The sequence below is a fragment of the Muntiacus reevesi genome, chromosome 12 (assembly GCF_963930625.1).
Source record: "Muntiacus reevesi chromosome 12, mMunRee1.1, whole genome shotgun sequence".
In the NCBI taxonomy this organism is placed as follows: domain Eukaryota; kingdom Metazoa; phylum Chordata; class Mammalia; order Artiodactyla; family Cervidae; genus Muntiacus; species Muntiacus reevesi.
This window is the reverse complement of record NC_089260.1, coordinates 62,153,470-62,172,148: the sequence shown is the minus strand read 5'-3', so window position 1 is coordinate 62,172,148 and position 18,679 is coordinate 62,153,470. Positions and strand designations below refer to the sequence as shown.

At 37.1% G+C, this 18,679-nt stretch overlaps 1 protein-coding gene across 3 annotated transcripts in view; it reads right to left on the bottom strand.

Annotated features, from left to right (window-relative positions):
- Positions 1 to 714: 714 nt before the first annotated feature.
- The window catches only part of FAM91A1 (family with sequence similarity 91 member A1), a 40,211-nt gene continuing 22,246 nt past the window's right edge, over positions 715 to 18,679 (bottom strand). For all 3 annotated transcript variants that reach the window (XM_065902536.1, XM_065902537.1, XM_065902538.1), the window contains exons 16-24: positions 17,490 to 17,638; positions 15,875 to 16,009; positions 15,628 to 15,741; positions 11,929 to 12,001; positions 9,816 to 9,965; positions 7,641 to 7,745; positions 7,001 to 7,124; positions 5,776 to 5,845; positions 715 to 3,625 (exon numbers count right to left, since the gene is read on the bottom strand). In XM_065902536.1, coding sequence (XP_065758608.1) covers positions 3,440 to 3,625; positions 5,776 to 5,845; positions 7,001 to 7,124; positions 7,641 to 7,745; positions 9,816 to 9,965; positions 11,929 to 12,001; positions 15,628 to 15,741; positions 15,875 to 16,009; positions 17,490 to 17,638 — 1,106 coding nt within the window. In that variant the 3' untranslated portion in view covers positions 715 to 3,439. The remainder of the gene's footprint in view (positions 3,626 to 5,775; positions 5,846 to 7,000; positions 7,125 to 7,640; positions 7,746 to 9,815; positions 9,966 to 11,928; positions 12,002 to 15,627; positions 15,742 to 15,874; positions 16,010 to 17,489; positions 17,639 to 18,679) is intronic.

The window sequence follows — 18,679 nt, the reverse complement described above, 5'->3', positions numbered from 1 at the left end:
TACAGGTAAACTGTGAGGGCCACCCTACAGGTAAACCCACTGTGAGGGCCACCCTACAGGCAAACCCACCGTGAGGGCCGCCCCGCAGGCAAACCCACCGTGAGGGCCGCCCTACAGGCAAACCCACCGTGAGGGCCGCCCTACAGGCAAACCCACTGTGAGGGCCGCCCTACAGGCAAACCCACTGTGAGGGCCGCCCTACAGGCAAACCCACTGTGAGGGCCGCCCTACAGGTAAACCCACTGTGAGGGCCATCCCACCAAATAACCAATTGTGCTCTTCACAGTCTCAAGGTCAGGGAAGACTGAGATACTGTCAACAGACTGCAGGAGACGGAGGCAGTGAGGACTAAATAAATGCACCATGGTACCTTGGACACAGTCCCAGAACAGAAGAGAACGTCAGAGGAAAAATGGGTGAAAATCAAACATAATTTGTATTTTAGTAAATAGTATGGTACCCATGTTAATTTCTGAGTTTTGCCAAATGCATCATAGTTTATATAAGGTGTAACATTAGGGGAAGCCTGTGGAAGGGTATAGGGAATATCTCCAGACTACCTTTGTAATTTTTCTGCTAATTTGAAACTACTGTAAAATTAGCTTGTTGCTGCTGTTGTTTCTTTTAAAGTATAGAAACCTCAGCACTGAAAGCATGCCTGTATTTTAAATTATGAAAGGGACTTAACAAGATTATACACATTTTCACAGCAACTTGATCAACACCACAGTTTATTTGTAAACATATTATAGTGTCAATAATCAAATTGACAACACTTTATACATTTCATTGTATAATATTAACATCATACCAGAAAAAAATCCACTGTACTCAGTTACAGTTTTGGTATTTTAAAATCTTTAAATACAAAGTGTATTTGAAACACTGAACATAAAAGAGAAACACAAACAGCAGAGAAAAAGTGGAAATAAGTAAAAGCAAGCACTATTCCTGAAAAAAAAAGCCCACAAACAGAATCATCTGATTACAATTTTAAAAGAAGAAAAGGAATCAAGGAAGTCAGATGATCTCAACAACATAAAGTTGCATTTCTTCAGACCTATGTGTAAGGTGAAATTGTACCATATTAAATTCTATGTCTTTTTTTTTATATTTCTTTTTTCTCTTGGTTTCTGAAGTTTGCCAATGGTTTAAGCTACATTAAGGACAAAAAAGAGGGGAGGGAGCACAAAGCCAAATGAAATTACTTTAAACATCTGCAGAAAAACCAGATAAAAATTCTTTCATAAATTTTCTTTGGCAAATAATAAATTCTATATTTTACCTTTTTTGTTGTGTAAGATCAACACATTAGATTTAAGCAATGCATCTCTACATGAGTTAATGTATGAATGAAACAAAACCAAATCCACAAAGTAAAGCATAAAAGTGGCTTTCACATTTTGCTAACAGCTCTAAAAATGTAGATTCTCATCTTCAAAAGTATGAGGTTTTCAGCTGGAAGTAGAATCTTTCCTCCTTCACGTGAGAAACCAGAGGGGACCACGTACTTTTTTTTGTACTTTCCCTAAAATTCATGATCATTATTAGGTTCCATTTCTTCCTATTATCCCTCAAAGGAGATATAGCAGCAAATCACTCCCATATTTTAAGTTTTAAATTCACCAACAACAGGGTTCAACTATAGGGTTTGTAGTTTGTACCAACTACAAACATTCAATGCTTTATTAGTGTACATGTCATCACCATAGGCTTAGCTTGTTAATATAGAAATAAATAAGATAACTACAGTTAATCTGAACAAAGCAAATGAGATTAAAGAGCCCTGATCAAATGAAATACTTACAACAATCAGGTGAAAAACTATAAAAGTTACATACATACCTAATAGCACTAGGAATGTACAATATCAATTATTGGAAAAATAAATGAGTGATTCACAGTTATAAGAAATTATTTTAATATTAGTATTTTTCCTTTTATAGACAAACATTTATAACATACACTTGGTTTCCACCTCATATAAGACAAAGTAGAATACTAAACGTTACTGCATTTACCCCAAACACAGCACTGACTGTGTCACAGGTAACCTGCTTCAAAACATTCAATAGGTGGGCCATGGTACTGAATGCATGGTTAACAGTTTTAAGAAAGACATATATTCCCAGAAGTATGTTAAATACACAAATGTCAGTTCTATAAATAACAAAAATTATCAGCAAAAATGTTCAGGACTAACCTTCCCAAATTTTCTAATGCTTTAAATATTTTAGATATACGCTGTTTGACCAGTTAGTTTGGTTACAGTTTTAAACTAGTAAACCGTTATTCTATGAGAAGAGCTAAACACTGCACAAACTTCCCAAGGAAGGTAACTCGAAAAATCTAAAAAGTGATTCCAATTATTCTAATTAACATTTGAGATACCAAAAGAATCAAGGACTCAAGAAAACATTTTGAAATTACTCGATTTTTCTTTATCATTTTGTCTAAAACTAGTCACATAAATTTAAGACCCAAATTGCCTAACAATGTGTCCTCACAGCAAGTTTGTTACTAAAATGTTTTGATCAGAAGACATAGCCTTAATGCCTCTAAATGTAATTCTAAGCTAAAATCAAAATCCTTGGTTTGAAACCTCAAATCCAATTCCGTGACAACTCATGGGTAAATGAGTCAGGGAGAAACCATGCAGCAGCCACAGCTACAAGAGTGGAAAATAAACTCTATTTTCCCATAAAGACTCTATGAAAATATAAAGCCCCAAATGAGCGACAACGAAAGTCCATGTATAAACACTGTTTAAAAATAGAATGTTTCCCAAGCTTCTTATGAGATGTCAATGTATAGTCATAGTCTGCATTAAGATCTTCTAAGTCAATGTTATAAGCCATACCTAACTATGCTGATTTGCATACCTTCAACAATGTTCAACTGATATACATAATTTACAAACATCCACAGCAATTCTTAATGCCCCATCAGATCGTCTCTCAATAATGGATGTTTACAGTTTTATAGTTTTGCTACTTTAAATACCAAGAAGCCTTTTCAGAGGAAGAGTTCCACATCTTCCCATGATCCCTTAACGAGTAGGTAACAAAATATAAAATTAAACAAGATTTATGTTTGATAAACTAACATATAAAATTACCATTGCAATATTCATAGTGACTGCTTATAAACATAACAGTCATCATAAAGCCTATAAAGTATATCCTCAGTTTTATAAAAGAAATGCAGATTGTCTCAAGGTAAAAAATACAGTGCAGGCTGCTAAAAAGCTTTTTGTTGCATTAGGAGGTGCAGGAATGAGGAAAACTTTCAAAAACATGAACGAGTTCCCCAAACTTTAACATCAGTTAAGCATGAATTGCACTGCAGCAGCAGGAAGCTTTTTAGTGGCTGGCACTATAAAGCTAACATTAAGAAAGAAAAAAGGCAGAAAGGGTGGGCAACAAATGATGTAACCAAATTATTGCAAATGGAGATTAGCAATAAGAAGTGACGAGGGTGATCGTCCACTCCACTCCGTTAAGATACCGTCTTTAAATACTAAGTTCTTGGCAGGAAGGGGGACTCCCATGTCAGCGCAGGATGCCTGTGAAAGCAAACTTGGAAAACTGGCCTCGGGGTGAGCATCCAGTGTTGAAGCACCTTCCTAGAAAGAGCAAGAAACAAGACAAAAAGTCCTATTCAACACCTTACCAAACCATGAGAAATCAAAACCTTGATTACCTAAGAAATTTTTATGGAATGCAGAGCACTATAGGAGATGCAAATTGTACCTCATGAACCCCAAATAATTAATGACTGGTGTTAACATATGCAGAAATGACAAATACACTCAGATGACAACAAGTACTTTGAAATAAAGGGAAGTAACAGGTTATAAGAATAAGAAAAAGCTAGTTCCTAGAGAATCTACAAAAACCCTCATGCAACATCCATCCACTCTCAGGGCTCTCAGATTCACACATTCACCACAGACTTCTTGGAACTCCAGGCTCCAATCTCCTCCAATCCAACATCTATCTTTGGATGTTTCACCATAAATTCCACACTTAGCATGTCCATAACCAAACTTAAATTTTCCCCCACTGGGTCCTTCCCCTACTCCATGCATCAAGCTAGTTAAGAAGTATGAAAATCATCTTCATTCTTCCCTTCCTTATCATACCCTCAGTCTTTCCTCACATTTATTTAATCACCAAGTTCTCTCAATATACCTCCAACATGTATCCCAAAGGAGTTTACTTGATTCATTCACCATAACCAAGGCCATCAGTCTCCACTGAAGTGGGGTCCTCACACCAAAGTGAGGTGAAAAGAGTGTGAAAATCTGTAAAATCTTGTACCTATTTATTGCATCCAATAAAATTTGTTTTTGTGTACGTTTAATAATATACACAACTTATTATGTTACAGGTATAGCAGTAATAAACAAACCTTTACTGCTGATACATACATTTTTTTTAAATGAAAAAGGGTGTTCATCCATCAATACCTCTCACGACAGTTATTATAACAGTCTCCAAACTTGTCTTATTTCTAAGCTTCTGTTTTTAATCTATTCTCTAAACAGTAACTAATCTTTTTTAAAAAGTCAATTAGAAATAATGTCATTCCCTGTTATAAGTCTTTAATACTAAGTTTCTCTTTGCAGTAAGCATAAAACACATTTTTTTCACGTACAGGCCCTCTGCTCCTCATCAACCTCCTCTCTTGCCCCTACCCCACTTTCACGAAGCTTCTGCCACACTGGTCCTCTCGTTTCCTTGCAGGCTGAGTGCCTTCCTGACACAGGACTTACATACCTACTAACCTCGGCCTGGAACACTTTCTCCTATTCTTTAGATTTCAGCTTATACATCACCTCTACCTTTTAAAATTTGGTCTGCCTTTAGAATCCATCATATCTGAAGGGGTATGGCTCCTCTAAGGCACACATTTTGAAATCTGCGACTACTTGCACATTTCAGGGTTTCCTTGACTAGCTCTCACACAACCCTTAAGCTCCACCAGAGTCTTAGTACTGTGTCTCCAGCACCCTGTAGGCTCTGGCAGAGCTGACTCGAGTGTTTACTGAGGGAATGAAGGAAGCCAGACTCCAAAATACTAACTTCATCATGTTAGAACAGACATTTCAAACAAAAAATATCCCACTCTAAAAGTTTATCTACGAATCAAGCCTACGGTATCCATTCTCTCCCTGGAGGTGAGACTACCGTAACAGTCAGTCCCGTCTCACTCATCACCGCACTGGCGGATCACTGCGGTTGTTAATGGAAGTGTGCTGACTCGAGAGGGGACTTCCCTATGGCTCACTGGTAAGGAGCCTGCCGGCCAACGCAGAAATCACAGGTCAAATTCCTGGGTCAGGAAGATCCCCAGGAGAAGGGAATGGCAACCCACTCTAGTATTCTTGCCTGGGAAATCCCTTGGAGAGAGGAGCCTGACGGGCTACAGTCCTTGGGGTCACAAAGAATTGGACATGACTTAGCAACTACACAACAAGTGACCCAAGAACCAGAACCTAACATGGTACACGGCCCACGGCAGATGCTTAAAACACTTCTGTTAAATGAAGCACCAGCACAGAACAAACAGTTCAAGCCTCCTAAAGACCTGGCCAGTGAAATCATGTATAAGTCAGTTAACCTCCTGAATTTCAGTATCTTCACTTATACATTAAAATTACAACTTATTTCATGTCTTACTGCTGTGGAGGTTCAGTACGAACACAGAAGTGTTTTGGACACTATAAAAGCTCTATACAAATATATCTTAGGGTTTTTTTATTTTTGTTACCTGGAATGAGTGAACAAAGTTAAGGACTTGTAGAGATAGTTTTCTACTGGAATGTAAGAGGTTTTGAAGGCTGAAAAAAAGGGGAAAAGTTTAAAACAAATATAACAAGAACTAAGAGCTTAATTTTAATAAACATGTCAATATATGTATATACATCTCAATTAATCATATAATTTTTAAAAAACAATTGCAATGGTTCTCATCAATAACATTTCTGCTTGTTTTAATAATATGGAGTAAAGATGCATTAAAAAGACCATTTTGAAATAAAACATCAATGTAAAACCAAAATTAGAAAATTATTGTTAAAAGAAAGTTTAAACTACTACCAAATATAAATGTTAAATGCAAGAACACTTTAAAAATAAAAATGTAGGAACACATTTTCAACTGTAAATTGGTAACATGTAAATTGGTAACCATTATAGTGGCAGTCATTAAAGCTATATAGTATTTTTACCTTTTTATTCATGTATTTTATTTTCAAGATAGTTATTAAAATTACTTGTCAATTAAATACCTTAAATTTTCTTATACAAACTACATTAGGCCAATTAAATTATTTATTCTCCAACTTTGTTTTCCTAAATAACGTCAAGAAGGTCTGTAGATATCACCTCTCTCTAAGCCACCCACGATGATCATCAGATTTAATGATACTCTTCTCTGCTAACCAATCTCAGGACCTTTACCACACTGCCTCTCAGCAGCTGCTCCCAACCGATCAGAGTGAGCATACAAGATAAAACCTACTTGTCATGACTAATGAGTAATGCATGTTCATTTAGAAAATGTGGGAACTGAAGAACATTTAGAAAGTCAGTCATAATTCTACTTTAGGAGATAATCATTACTAACATAATTTGAGTTGTGTATGTTAAGAGAGAAGTGCACAAGAGGTATTTCTATAGATATTTACGTATTAAAAAAAGCTAGGTGCACACAGTCATATAAGTATGCCCATTTAATCCATACTCTCGCCAAATCTGAGTAACTAAGTCAGTATCATTAACCAAAACGTTGTGTTCAAAATATCTGCATGTGCCTAATTTCTGAGGGACTGAACTTTAATTTTAAAACACACAGCAAAATCTTTAAATGAGCCATCTTTATTCCATCAATGAACAAGCATGTGTGAAATAAGAGAAAGTAAGGTACAGCAACTAATAATGAGAGTTTAAAAAGTCTCATACATGAAAAGATGATAGCAAACATAAACACTCACCTCTCTTTTCTGCAAAGGCCATGGGTAGCAATTTTTCTGCAGACTTTCTGGTTTAATTCAGAACTAAAGAGTGGAATCCCAAAGCACAACTCCAGAGGAACCCAATCTGCTTCTGTTGTGGCAACTACAAAAGGGTACACAAAGTCATTAATCATGTATACTTCATGTATTATGACTGACCAGGGTTTAACTGGTCAGTCTGATCTCTGGTCAGATATCCAGAAATTTTCACAGATTCCTCCTGCTTCCACTGACACCCACGTGGGTTTAGCAGGGGAGAGGACTCAGAGGGGTGTCGGTGAATCTCTGAAACAGGAAATGTTTTTTGAGTATGTACATGCTTCAAGGAAGAGGGCACACAGCTTTCATCAGACACTCAAAATGGCTTTTTACCAGAAAAAAAAATCTAATTCAAAACATCTACAAGATGAGAGAATTAACATAGGAAAAATGAAACATTTTCTATTTTCATGTCACATTTTATATTTTAGTTATTCTAAATATATAAAAATGTTTCCTAGAAAATACTTATGAAAAGGTCCATTATAATAAGAGCAAATGATATCCAAACAATATCATTTGCAAAAGGATTAAACCTCAGAAACTAGTCAGAGACTGCAAATAATTTTTAAAGCCTTACCAGAGTTTTGCTTTGCAGCTGAATCTAGAGTTGCTTCCTCAATGACCATTTCAAATGACTCTGTGCTCCCATTCACATCTGAGCCTGAAGCCAAATCAGGTTCTCCTTATAATTAAAGGGCAAACACAATAAATATTAGGACTCTAAAAGTTGGTATACATTGTTGATAAGTCAGTCCTAACAGAAATAACAATGGAAAATAGTGAATGGTCTTTAGCCTAAAGGAGAAGTTGTTAAGTGGGGGATAATTTTGTCCCACAAGAAATATTTAGCAATTTTGACAAGGTTTGGTCACCATGAATGGGGACTGGGATGTTACTGATATCTAGGCATCTTAAACATCCTACAATGCACAGGATGGTCCCCTAGAACAAAGAGTTACCCAGCTCAAAACATAAATAGTACTGAGGTTGTGAAGCTTTGGCCTAAAAAAAACAAGGATTCACAAGGCAGAACACAAGTTTAGACCTTCACTTCATTACTAAAGTCATTTCTGTCCCCATGGAAACATGCAGTCTGATTACATCATTCCCTTTCAAACTATTTTGACTTCCTATGTCTTTCAGCATAATACATCCTCTGAGATCTTCTAGATCGTACCTATTACTTCTCTAATGTCTTCTACTACAGCCCATCAAACTCTTCTGGCCAAGATAAGCTACTCTCTTGCCTGATCCCCTCTGTCTAAAGTTGCTACCCTCCAAATAAGCAACAATCATCTATGTGTAGATAACGCCTCATTTTTCAAAATTCAGTTCAAACTTTACCTTCTCTAAGGGTCTGATAGCTCAGCTGGGCTGAGACAAGCCTTTCCGTCCTGCTTTAGCACTTTAGGCAGACCCCTGTATCTTAGTCTCTTAACACTACACAGTAGGCTGATTCAGCTGCTTGTCTCTCCTCCAGGGTTTTTTACTCCTTGAGAGAGTGAAGTCGCTCAGTCGTGTCCAACTCTTCGCAACCCCATGGACTGTAGCCCACCAGGCTCCTCCGTCCATGGAATTTTCCAGGCAAGAATACTGGAGTGGGTTGCCATTTCCTTCTCCTTAGGTCTTAGTAATAGATACATCTCCAGCACCTAAGCAGGTATTTTGTAAATGTGCATAGAATGAATGAAATAAAACATGACAGCTCTAGTAACATTCTTTGAAATGACTAATCCACAGCCCTCTTCTTTAAAAATGCTCCTGTGATACCTGGCAGTCAACTGTTCAAAGTTACCCAACTCCTCTGGCCAAAGGTATATGGACCAGGAGTGAATACCTAATTCAATTCACTAGATGGCTAGCAATTAATCATATTCTCTCAGGATTTCAAAGGAAGAGGTTCGGTGAATATAACTGATAATAGAGATCTGAAATTAAAAAGTTCCTAGAGTTGTGGACCACAGGTGACACCATGGCAACAAAAGCCACATACAAGCCAAAATTATGCCAGAGCAGAAAACAATTAGTAATGAGAAGGTGATTTGAAAATGAATCTTTAAAAAGAAAGGTATCTAAGGAAAATTAGCTATTGTCAATATGCAAGACGGCTTGGAGATAGAAAGAAGAAGAATGAGGCCAGGAAGACTAAGCAGGAAATAGTTGCAATAAAACATGTGTAAAATATCAAGACTCAGACTAGAACGGTGGCTACAGAGAATTAAAGAGAGGGGAAAAAATGAATGTAAGACATTTCTAAAGACTAACTCACAGAACTTGGAAACTAACTAGGCTGAGTGGGAAAGGAGAAGGATGAGACAAAGACATGATTTTTAAGGTCTCCATAACTGAGACAATGGTACCTCCGACAGAAAGAGGAAAGCGGAAGGAGAAAACTATTCATTCTGGTTTGAAAATAATTTTACAAAGAGACTAAAGTTTTGAAATCATTATCCCATAAAGGAATTTAAAGCCTATAAACAGAAATATGACAGTAAAGGGCTAAAACACAATAACCATTCTGTATCCCAACCCCAGGTCATCACTTCTTTACTTATGCACTTAGTATTTTCTCCATTTGAATAACTGATAATTGTCCCAGACAACGAATGACATCACAGAGTATTTTCAGTGGAAAAACATTAAGTATTAAATAAGTCAGCATCCCCACAAAGTCCCCATGCTTTTTAAATATTAAGTTTGTGATACACTCAATCCAATTATCTTAACTCAAAGGATACAACTATTGGCTAACCTCTCTCATCAGAAGCATCACTGAGCTTTCTGTTCGCAAGCTGGCTAGAAGCATTCAACATGGTGACGTATCCACAAAAATGCTGCAAGTCCACTTTGTTCCTCAATGTTTGCAATGCTTTATGAACACCCATATTGACACGAGTAAACTCTAAGAACAAAGAGTTGACATCAATTATAAGTCAACAGTTTTACAACAAAACAACAAAAACTTAAATATACTTTCCTTTTGTTAACATCAAACAATTCTTAGAACTACTTTGGTATTTTATCAAGACTGATTCCAATGAATAAATATCTGTAAATGTAAAAGGATGCTGTACATATAAAAAGACTTATAGACCTCAGAAGGCAAATGCTGTAACAAAACAATTTACCCTCTAAGTAAACAAACATGGCCTGTCAATGGCAAATTCTCTAGGCTTCTCTTTGTACTTCCATTCTGCCTTAAGTACTTATTTAGTGGGCTTCTACCAGGAAATTCTGTATTGAATACACATTTTTTTTTTAAAAAAGTAAAAGTATTCTTATTGAAACTAAAGCTAACAATGTACTTGAAATTATATCCCTAATAAATTATTTAAGTATCAGCTCAAGTTCTCATAAAAATGTGAACTTACAAAAGACAAAGATGCTCTATAGCCAAATATGAATCCTTTTCTTTTTTTAGAATTTTCACAATAATCTCCAAAGGCAAAAGAGTAACTGATCAGTTCTCAAGATTTTATGATTTTTAAGATCCTGTTGTCACTATCCTGTATCTTCTGGTGAACAATTAATTTGTCCACAGAATTTATAAAGTATCAGAGGATTAACTAGCAAAGTTTAGTTGCAGAGAAATACTTATTTCTGAATAGGGGCTCTATTTTGGAGGAGAAAACCCTCCTCTCCAAATTTTGTACACACTTATTCACAACAGCCAAAAGAGGGTACTTAATTTCAAATGTGAAGCATTTACAGCCTAGTCATGTAAAAAGGAAAAAAATACTTATGTAAATCTTCTTCTTTTTCCCTGCTTTAGGGGAGGAGGGACAATGGTGACTAACATTTTGGAAGAAAAGTTCTTATATGAATTAACAAAAGTTAAATTACTTGAATGATTCTTTGCTCTCTAAAATTCCAAGCAATATGACTCTAAGAACAAGAAAAATAGATTCTAGAATGACAATTTTGAATGGAGCAGGAAACATAGGTGCTGAATATACTTTCTTAATAATCAACAGAGGAGAGACATTTTACATTAAACAGAAGGAAGAAGGAATTTGCTTTTATAGAACTTCTCTGAGCATCTTTTATCAAATGTATCACAGCTCACATTTCTAGAAAGGAGTAAACATTAAACAGGCCTTTTCACCCTTGAACCTAGAATCAGCTTAATTTAGCTCAGACTCTACAATTCACTCAAGTCCTCTCTAGAAGGAAAAATAAAAATTTAAAAACAATTTTAAAACTATTTATTCATTTTAAATTTTGTTTAAAATGTTTTCTCATTTTCTCTAAGGACTCTAGATTGGGAACTTGTAATACTATAGAACAAACTTAAATCAAAACACATCGACCATTAATAAAAAAATTTCAATTTGTTTTTGCTAAAAACAAATGCTGAAACAGGAAATAATACACAAGTTCTCTGTAAACTATAAGTTTATTTACAAACGTTCATTAATGTCCATAAAAGCCCCATAAAAAATAAATAAATAAAAAGACTGTAATAACACTGGGGGGAAAAAAATCAACTTTCTAAGCATAAAATCCTCCCTGTGACTTGTATTCTCTGCCAACCTACAAACAAATAAACAATAAAAGGAAACTAAAAGACTAAACATACAGAAAACCTAGCCTTCCATCTAAGTAGCAGCCTACTTAGCTTCTTTATCTCCAAGACAGACTAGTATTCCTTCTACTCCTAGGTCCTAAATGAGTCTTATCCTATTAGTTCTTTGTGGGAAAAGGCATGTGACAGAAAACTACCTTTCCCAATACTCTTTAAAAGCAGAATGATTTTAAGACCCTAGAACTTAAAAAGTTTAAGAACTTACTTCTTGCTATGCTTCCACTGATTGACAAGACTAATTATAAAGAAGTCAAATGGATACAATTTGAAAGTAAGGTACCTCCTTGTAGTTCTGTCTCATCAAATGGGAAAGGTATGTGGACAGTTTCTCCTATCCCATGCAAACCATGTCCCTAAACATGAAAAAACACAAGTTGAAAGGTATATGTGAAACCTGTATTTCCAACAGTAGATACTCAAATAATAATTAAAACTGTGCCTCATGATGATGTAGTCCACCTTAATACTCCATCAAAATGCTCTCAGTAATTCTCTGCTTTTCTCCAGCAAGTAAACATAATCTTAAATCTTTATTAACCTCTTAAGGCAATATGTCTAAAGTGAGGGTACAAGCTTGTGAAAGAACAGGTCAATCAGGTGTCTGCTGAGTGAAGCCTGAATGAGATCCCGTGCATTCATGAGGGTTAGCTGCAGTGCTGAGAAAGAAAAGTGACCAAGGATCCCTGAGTTCCCTGGCACGCTGCGGATCAGGAGTGCAAATCTCAAAAACCGGCACTGAGTGACGTGTATTCAAAATGACTTGCTGCAGCACTGTAACTGTACACAACTAGAGACGACCAAAATGCCTGTCAGCAGGGCACTGATGAAATAAATCAACGTGCATATTTTCAGGGCAGCTGCAGAAAAAGGACACTCTCTACAAAGTGAAACAGAAACATCTCCAATTGCTAAGTGGAAAAAGCACGGGGCATATCTGTATGTAATTGCTTGCATATGTATAAAGAAATTCTAGAAGGGTACAGCAGAAACAAATATGGTTGTCTGATTTGAAGGAGAGTCAGGAAGTGGGGACTGGACAGAGTGTTAAGAGGGCAGTGATACTTTTCTCTGTGTATCTTTTAATAGTGTTTTATTTTTGAAACGTGAACTTACTGTCAAAAGTCAAATTGAAAAAAATCTATGAATCTAACTCACCTCAGTCCCATGTTACAAACAGTAATTTATTCCTCACATTCAAATAATTATAGTTGTGAATGATAAGCATAAGGTATTTCATTTTATGCTTATATAGTATCATTTTAATAGAAAAGTTAACACTGGGGAGCTATACATTCTTTCCCTTTAAAGAAGATCCACACATTAAACAAATTCCAGATATTGTGATGTAAAAGAAAAAAATAATTTCAGGGGAAAAAAATCATATTCATTTACTTGGTTCATATAACAACTTGAATATGTTTCTAATATCTTGCTTCTAGTCCATTGATACATTTATGATTTCAATCCTAAAAAAGATGGTTATTATTTATAAGAACATGGTTTTAATCAAAAATCTTAATTTTGCTGTTTTAAGTTCCAGTAAAGGTAAATCTTTTTTTCCATAAAATTTAATAAAAGAGACATTCTTTTTTAGAAAAGGCAAAACTCCTTAACAGTTTAAAGCTCCTCTCACTCTACTTCCACCACCACTGCCAGTGTAGTGAACATCTGAGATCTTCCGATGTACTAAACACAGGTCTAAAGCATTTTACGTTGATCTCCCATCTCAGTCATTCTTTTCAACAATCATACAAAGGTAAGACCTTTTATTATCTCCAATTTGCAGGTGAAGTCACTGAAGTTGAAGGAAGTTAGTTAACTTAACCAATTTAGCCAATAAGTGGTGGACTCAAGATGTGAACTTAGGTGGTCTGACCCCTCAGTTCACGTCCAGCCCATTCTACTCCGTCATCTCCACCACCACCCCCACTTCATGTCTGCCCTCCTGACTAATGCATCCTCTCACGGTTTCTACTACTACCCATGTGCTGATTCCGACACTCAAGTCAATCTCTCTTGTTCGATCTCTCATGTGAATTTCAGAATATTTTCAATTACCTCCTAGATACTTCTACCACCCAAATGTCCCACAGGCCCAAAACACACCATGCTCATCTGCTCCCATAAACCAGCTCTTTCTCCTGTGTTCTCAAGTATGATGCCACCATTCTTCCACCTTGACAAGCCAGGTTCCTGAGGAATCATTCTTCCTCTTCCCACCTCCCTTCTCAGATATCTGACTGGTTCTATTTATTTTGTATTTGTAATAATTCTTCCTTTTCATTCTTATTACCGCTTCCCTAATCTAGGCTGTCCTCATCTCTAATCTGGTCTCCAAGACTGAACGCTAATCCTATCTTCTTCCACCCAGTCAATCTCAACAATCTTCTGGCTTCTAAATCACAACTGACCATGTTAATCCCTTGCTCAGCACCCTTCATTGGCTACCATGGATCTAAAGGGAAAGTCTAAGTAGGACAATTAAGGTCCACTGCCCTCCAGGGCAGGGCCTGCCTACTGCTTCAGACCCATCTTTGATCACCATCCATCACATTGCAGCCCACCCCTCAAGATGACATAACAGCTCGCAGGTCGAAGCACATGCTCCCACTTCATATTCCTATTCGTTTATTCAACACTCACTCACTGAGCAACTTCTGTGAGCCAGGCACTATTCCAAGCACTAGGGAACTAGTTATGAAGAAAGAAGAAAAAAATCTCTACCCAAGGATTTATTTATGCTAACCGTACCTCTCTGCCTGGCCTCACTCCCCTCTAAATCAGTCTTTTATACCTAGCCCAGGTCTCATTTTCTCCGAGGAGCTCTCCCTAAGCCTCTGTCCTTGCCCCAAAGCTAGAATGTACTTCTCTTTAACACTTTCCCTATAACTTTCTCTAACCCCCAGCTAAAAACCGGAAGCAACTGCTTACACAACCTTTCCCATGAGAATTAAGTTCCCTGAAGACAGGGACCATGTCTTACTTGTAAACCCACATTAACTAGTAGTGTACTTAAACAGTGTAAGGACAACTGCCAGTTCAATGAATTAATGAAATCTTTACAGAGAACCTATTATGCACCAGAAAGTGTGCTGTACTCTTCATACACACACCTTCTCATTTCATTCTCTCAACAATTCTAAAGCTAAAAATGCTTCCTTTGGCATTAGCTCTTACCATTACTTCTGTTGTTACACAGTAGATATTACCATCCCCATCCTGCAGATAGGGGAAACTAAGTTTAAGAAGAGTATCTCTGAAATGTTACATACCACTTCATACCAGCCAGGGTGGTTATAATTAAGAAATAAGGTAACACCAAGGGCTGGAGGGAATGTAAAGTCAACTTTGGAAAACAGCACAGCAGTTCCTTAAACAGTTAACACATAAATCTACCACATGACTCCACATTTCCACTTCTAAGGATATACCCCAAAGAAGTGACAACATGGCCACCCTGAAACAGGAAAGAAGACAGTCACAAAAGACTGTCTATGATTCCATGCATCTGAAATGCCCCAAACAGGCAGTCTACAGAGACAGCAAGTGTCAGGGGTGGGGGGTTGGTGCAGCGAGAACTACAGGAAAAGAATGTTGTAGCACTGATTGTGGTGCTGACTGTAGACATCTGTGAATACACTAAAAACCACTGAATCACACAGTTCAATTGGGGAATATGGCATGTGAATCACATCTAAATTTTAAAGCTACTATTAAAAAAAAACAACAGAGCCACACAGGTAGCAAAAGCTGAGGCTGGAACTCAAAGGTGAGTCTGACTTCAAAGCCCACATCGTTTCCACCACTCTCAAATCTGCGAGACAAAGGCCAGGACTAAAATCCTGATCTCTGGTTCTTTATGTGTCAGTTTGACAAATGTCTAATTACTGATGTCTGGCTGTGACTCAGCAGAGTCAAACAAATTGTGATCTTTGAAATTAAAATCCAAAACTGATTGTTTGAAATAAGGTAATTGTACCTGAATCAAAACCGCTGAATGTGTCAGGGCATCATTCAACATCGTGAGCACATTTGATGTAGGAACCACCCCAGGATCATGACCCCAAGACGTGATTAATAATCGATCATAACCCTAGGAACAAGAAATAGATAAAACATACCAGGGCATTTAGGAATTTAAAAAAATTAAGAAATTTATCTAAAATAGTGCTTACCAGTTTCTATCTTCCTCAAAAATGATTTTTTAAAAACCCACAAAAACATACCTGGAATATATCTGGCAGTTTTCGAAGTCTTGTCCCTTTGGACAGCAAAAGAGATGGTGGTCCTTGCCTGGTGATGTGGTAAATGTACAGTTTAAACCAGACAGAACTGACTTCTGGGATAGCTGGTCCAATGTGCTAAAATCATAGAACAGGGAAAATAAAGCTGTAAATTCTTATCTAATGAAGCCAACTTTCACAAGGGACTAAGTATACTCTTAGAGTTAATGCCTCATGGAAGTGTTAACTGCTCTTAGCCTTATGAAGATAAAAGTTAAATGATCCATTCAAGCAGTTTCAAATATATACTGGAATTGAGAAAGCAGTTCTTGTCACTGCAGTTAAGAGAATGGACTCTGGAGCAGTCAGGTTATGTCTGAAACTTGGCTTCATCCCCTCAGCCGTATCACCGCAGGTTACTTAAGGTCTCGTGTGCCTCCTCTGTTGCTCATTTGTAACACGGCAACAAAATACTTACCTCTTCAGGACACTGCTAAAAGTTTAAAACAGTACCTGGCAGCACACGATAAGCACTATATCAAAGTGTTAATTATTACCAGTATTAATTTTTCTCAAAAGAGAGATTATCTATCCTTGCATCCATCTTACCACTCATTCAATTCATGGATTCCTACTATGCCCAGAGGCTGTGTTAAAGAGTAGAAGGAAGTATGTATGTGTGGCAGAGGGGAGGGGACACAAAGAATTATAAAACAAAGATTAGTAAATGCAAATCTATACCCACTCCCACTGAACAGAGGATAAAACTGGGCTAAGGGGCTAAGTGTGCTCATGAAGCAGCTAGATCTGCACAGGCAACAGAATCATCCATGAACCAGAATCCCTTCCTTTATTCTACACCATGAAACATAGCACACCGAGGAAACCAGGCAGGATGTAGCACAATCCTTGTGCTTTGAAAATGGTACATGTCACATGGTACACGCTTTGCTAAGTATACAAATATATGAAACTGATTTATTTTCAAAAAGTAAAAGACCAGAAGTCATCTTCACAATTTTAAAGGTAACTAGAGTTCTATCTTTCAAGTATAATCTTCTCTTGTCAGCTTATTCGGCATCACAGCCCCACTTCTGAAATACTTTGTTTCTTCCTCATTAAAGTTATCTTAACTTCAAGGCAATCCAGGTTTCCTTCTTAGAGGATCCAAAAACTTTCTCTTTGAAATGCTGTTTTCAAGAAAACTGTAATCAAATGTGTCATTAATCACTAGACAATGGTGGTTGGTGGTTTAGTCACTTCAATTGTGTCCAACTCTCCACGACCCCGTGGACTGTAGCTCACCAGGCTCCTCTGTCCATGGGATTCTCCAGGCAAGAATACTGGAGTGGGTTGCCATTCCCTTCTCTAGGGGCACTAGACTATATATATATATACACACACACATGTGTGTGTATATAAAGTACGAATTATACCTCACAAATTGAACAACTTACAACAGCAATACGTACAAAACTGCTTTCTGAGTTGATGATTTCAGTATCTGCTATCTACAATTTGAGAATCAATACATAAGACTGTTAAACCTCCCCTTCAAGTTGCCATGAGGAAGAAGAAAATAATGGCAGAGCAGGCTTCCCAGTGGGTCTTTCTTTACCTGAGGGGTGCAGCTGCTGACGGGCCGAATTTCGTTGGTGAGAGGAGCCATGGAAACAAGCAATGTGTAATTTTTGTTTAGAACTCTGCTGCAGGTTGCAGGGTCCAACCCAAGAAGGCTCTCACAGCGCAAGAGATCCAGAGGAAAACCTGAATTGTGATCAACCACATACACAGAATGAAAGACTGACAACGTGAAACAAAAATGTCGAAGATGAAAATATTGAGAACTGCCTTCAATTCTTTAAATAAAAATTTAAATTTTTAAAAATAAGGTAGAATATCTTTTAAAAAGCACTTTATTTCCTAGGAGGTCAACTAAGACTTTCTAAGATTTAAAGCTAAAAGTCTTTATTCTGACCCAGAGAGATAACAGTCTACTGGTGTTTCTTCAAGCTAACCTTTCACTTTAAATAAGTTTGCTTTACCTTACTTCCCCTCCATCATGGCAGTGCCATCTTATGAAAGCCTAAGAGCCGTGGGAAACCTGTTTCCTTCCCTTCCCCAATTTTCAATCTCTATACAAACTTCATAGCCAAACTCTGAATTGACCAGAGGGGCAAGAATCCCTATTTAGAAACACATGCCCTAAACTGGGGTCCATAAAGCATGAGCTCAGCATGCAAATGATGCTAAGTGCTCCCACTCTTAATCCTTCTGGAAATTCCAATTCTGTTGCTTCTAAGAAGAGTTCATTGAAACTTCAGAAGATCAAGTTAGCCCTCTAAGCAAAAATGAATCTAAAAAAGGATATGGCTTGCTAAAAGAGCCTAGAAGCCCTGAGTACAATCGGCACCCAAGATCTTGGTCTTTAATACCATTCACCAGTAAAAGGAACCAGACTCCTAGAGGAGGAGGCTGATTCTAAGGCTGGAGCAGAAACACAAAGTAAGATAGCTTTGTCAGAAAATAAAGAATTACTCCCCACCAAATTAAAAAAAAAAAAAAAACAGATGTACAGTAGGACAAGATGAGTCCACTGGCAAAATCTGAGACAACTGTGGCAAAAAAATGATGAGACAATAGTGACTGGTTATAAATCACGGAAAAAATAAAAACTGATAATTCCACACTGAGAATATAAGAGAAAACTTGGTCCCAAATGTTAAACGAGGAAGAAATGGTGGAGTTGGGAAAAAAAAGATCAATTCGCAGCCATCACAGTAAAGAATGGTTCAGACAAGGATCGAC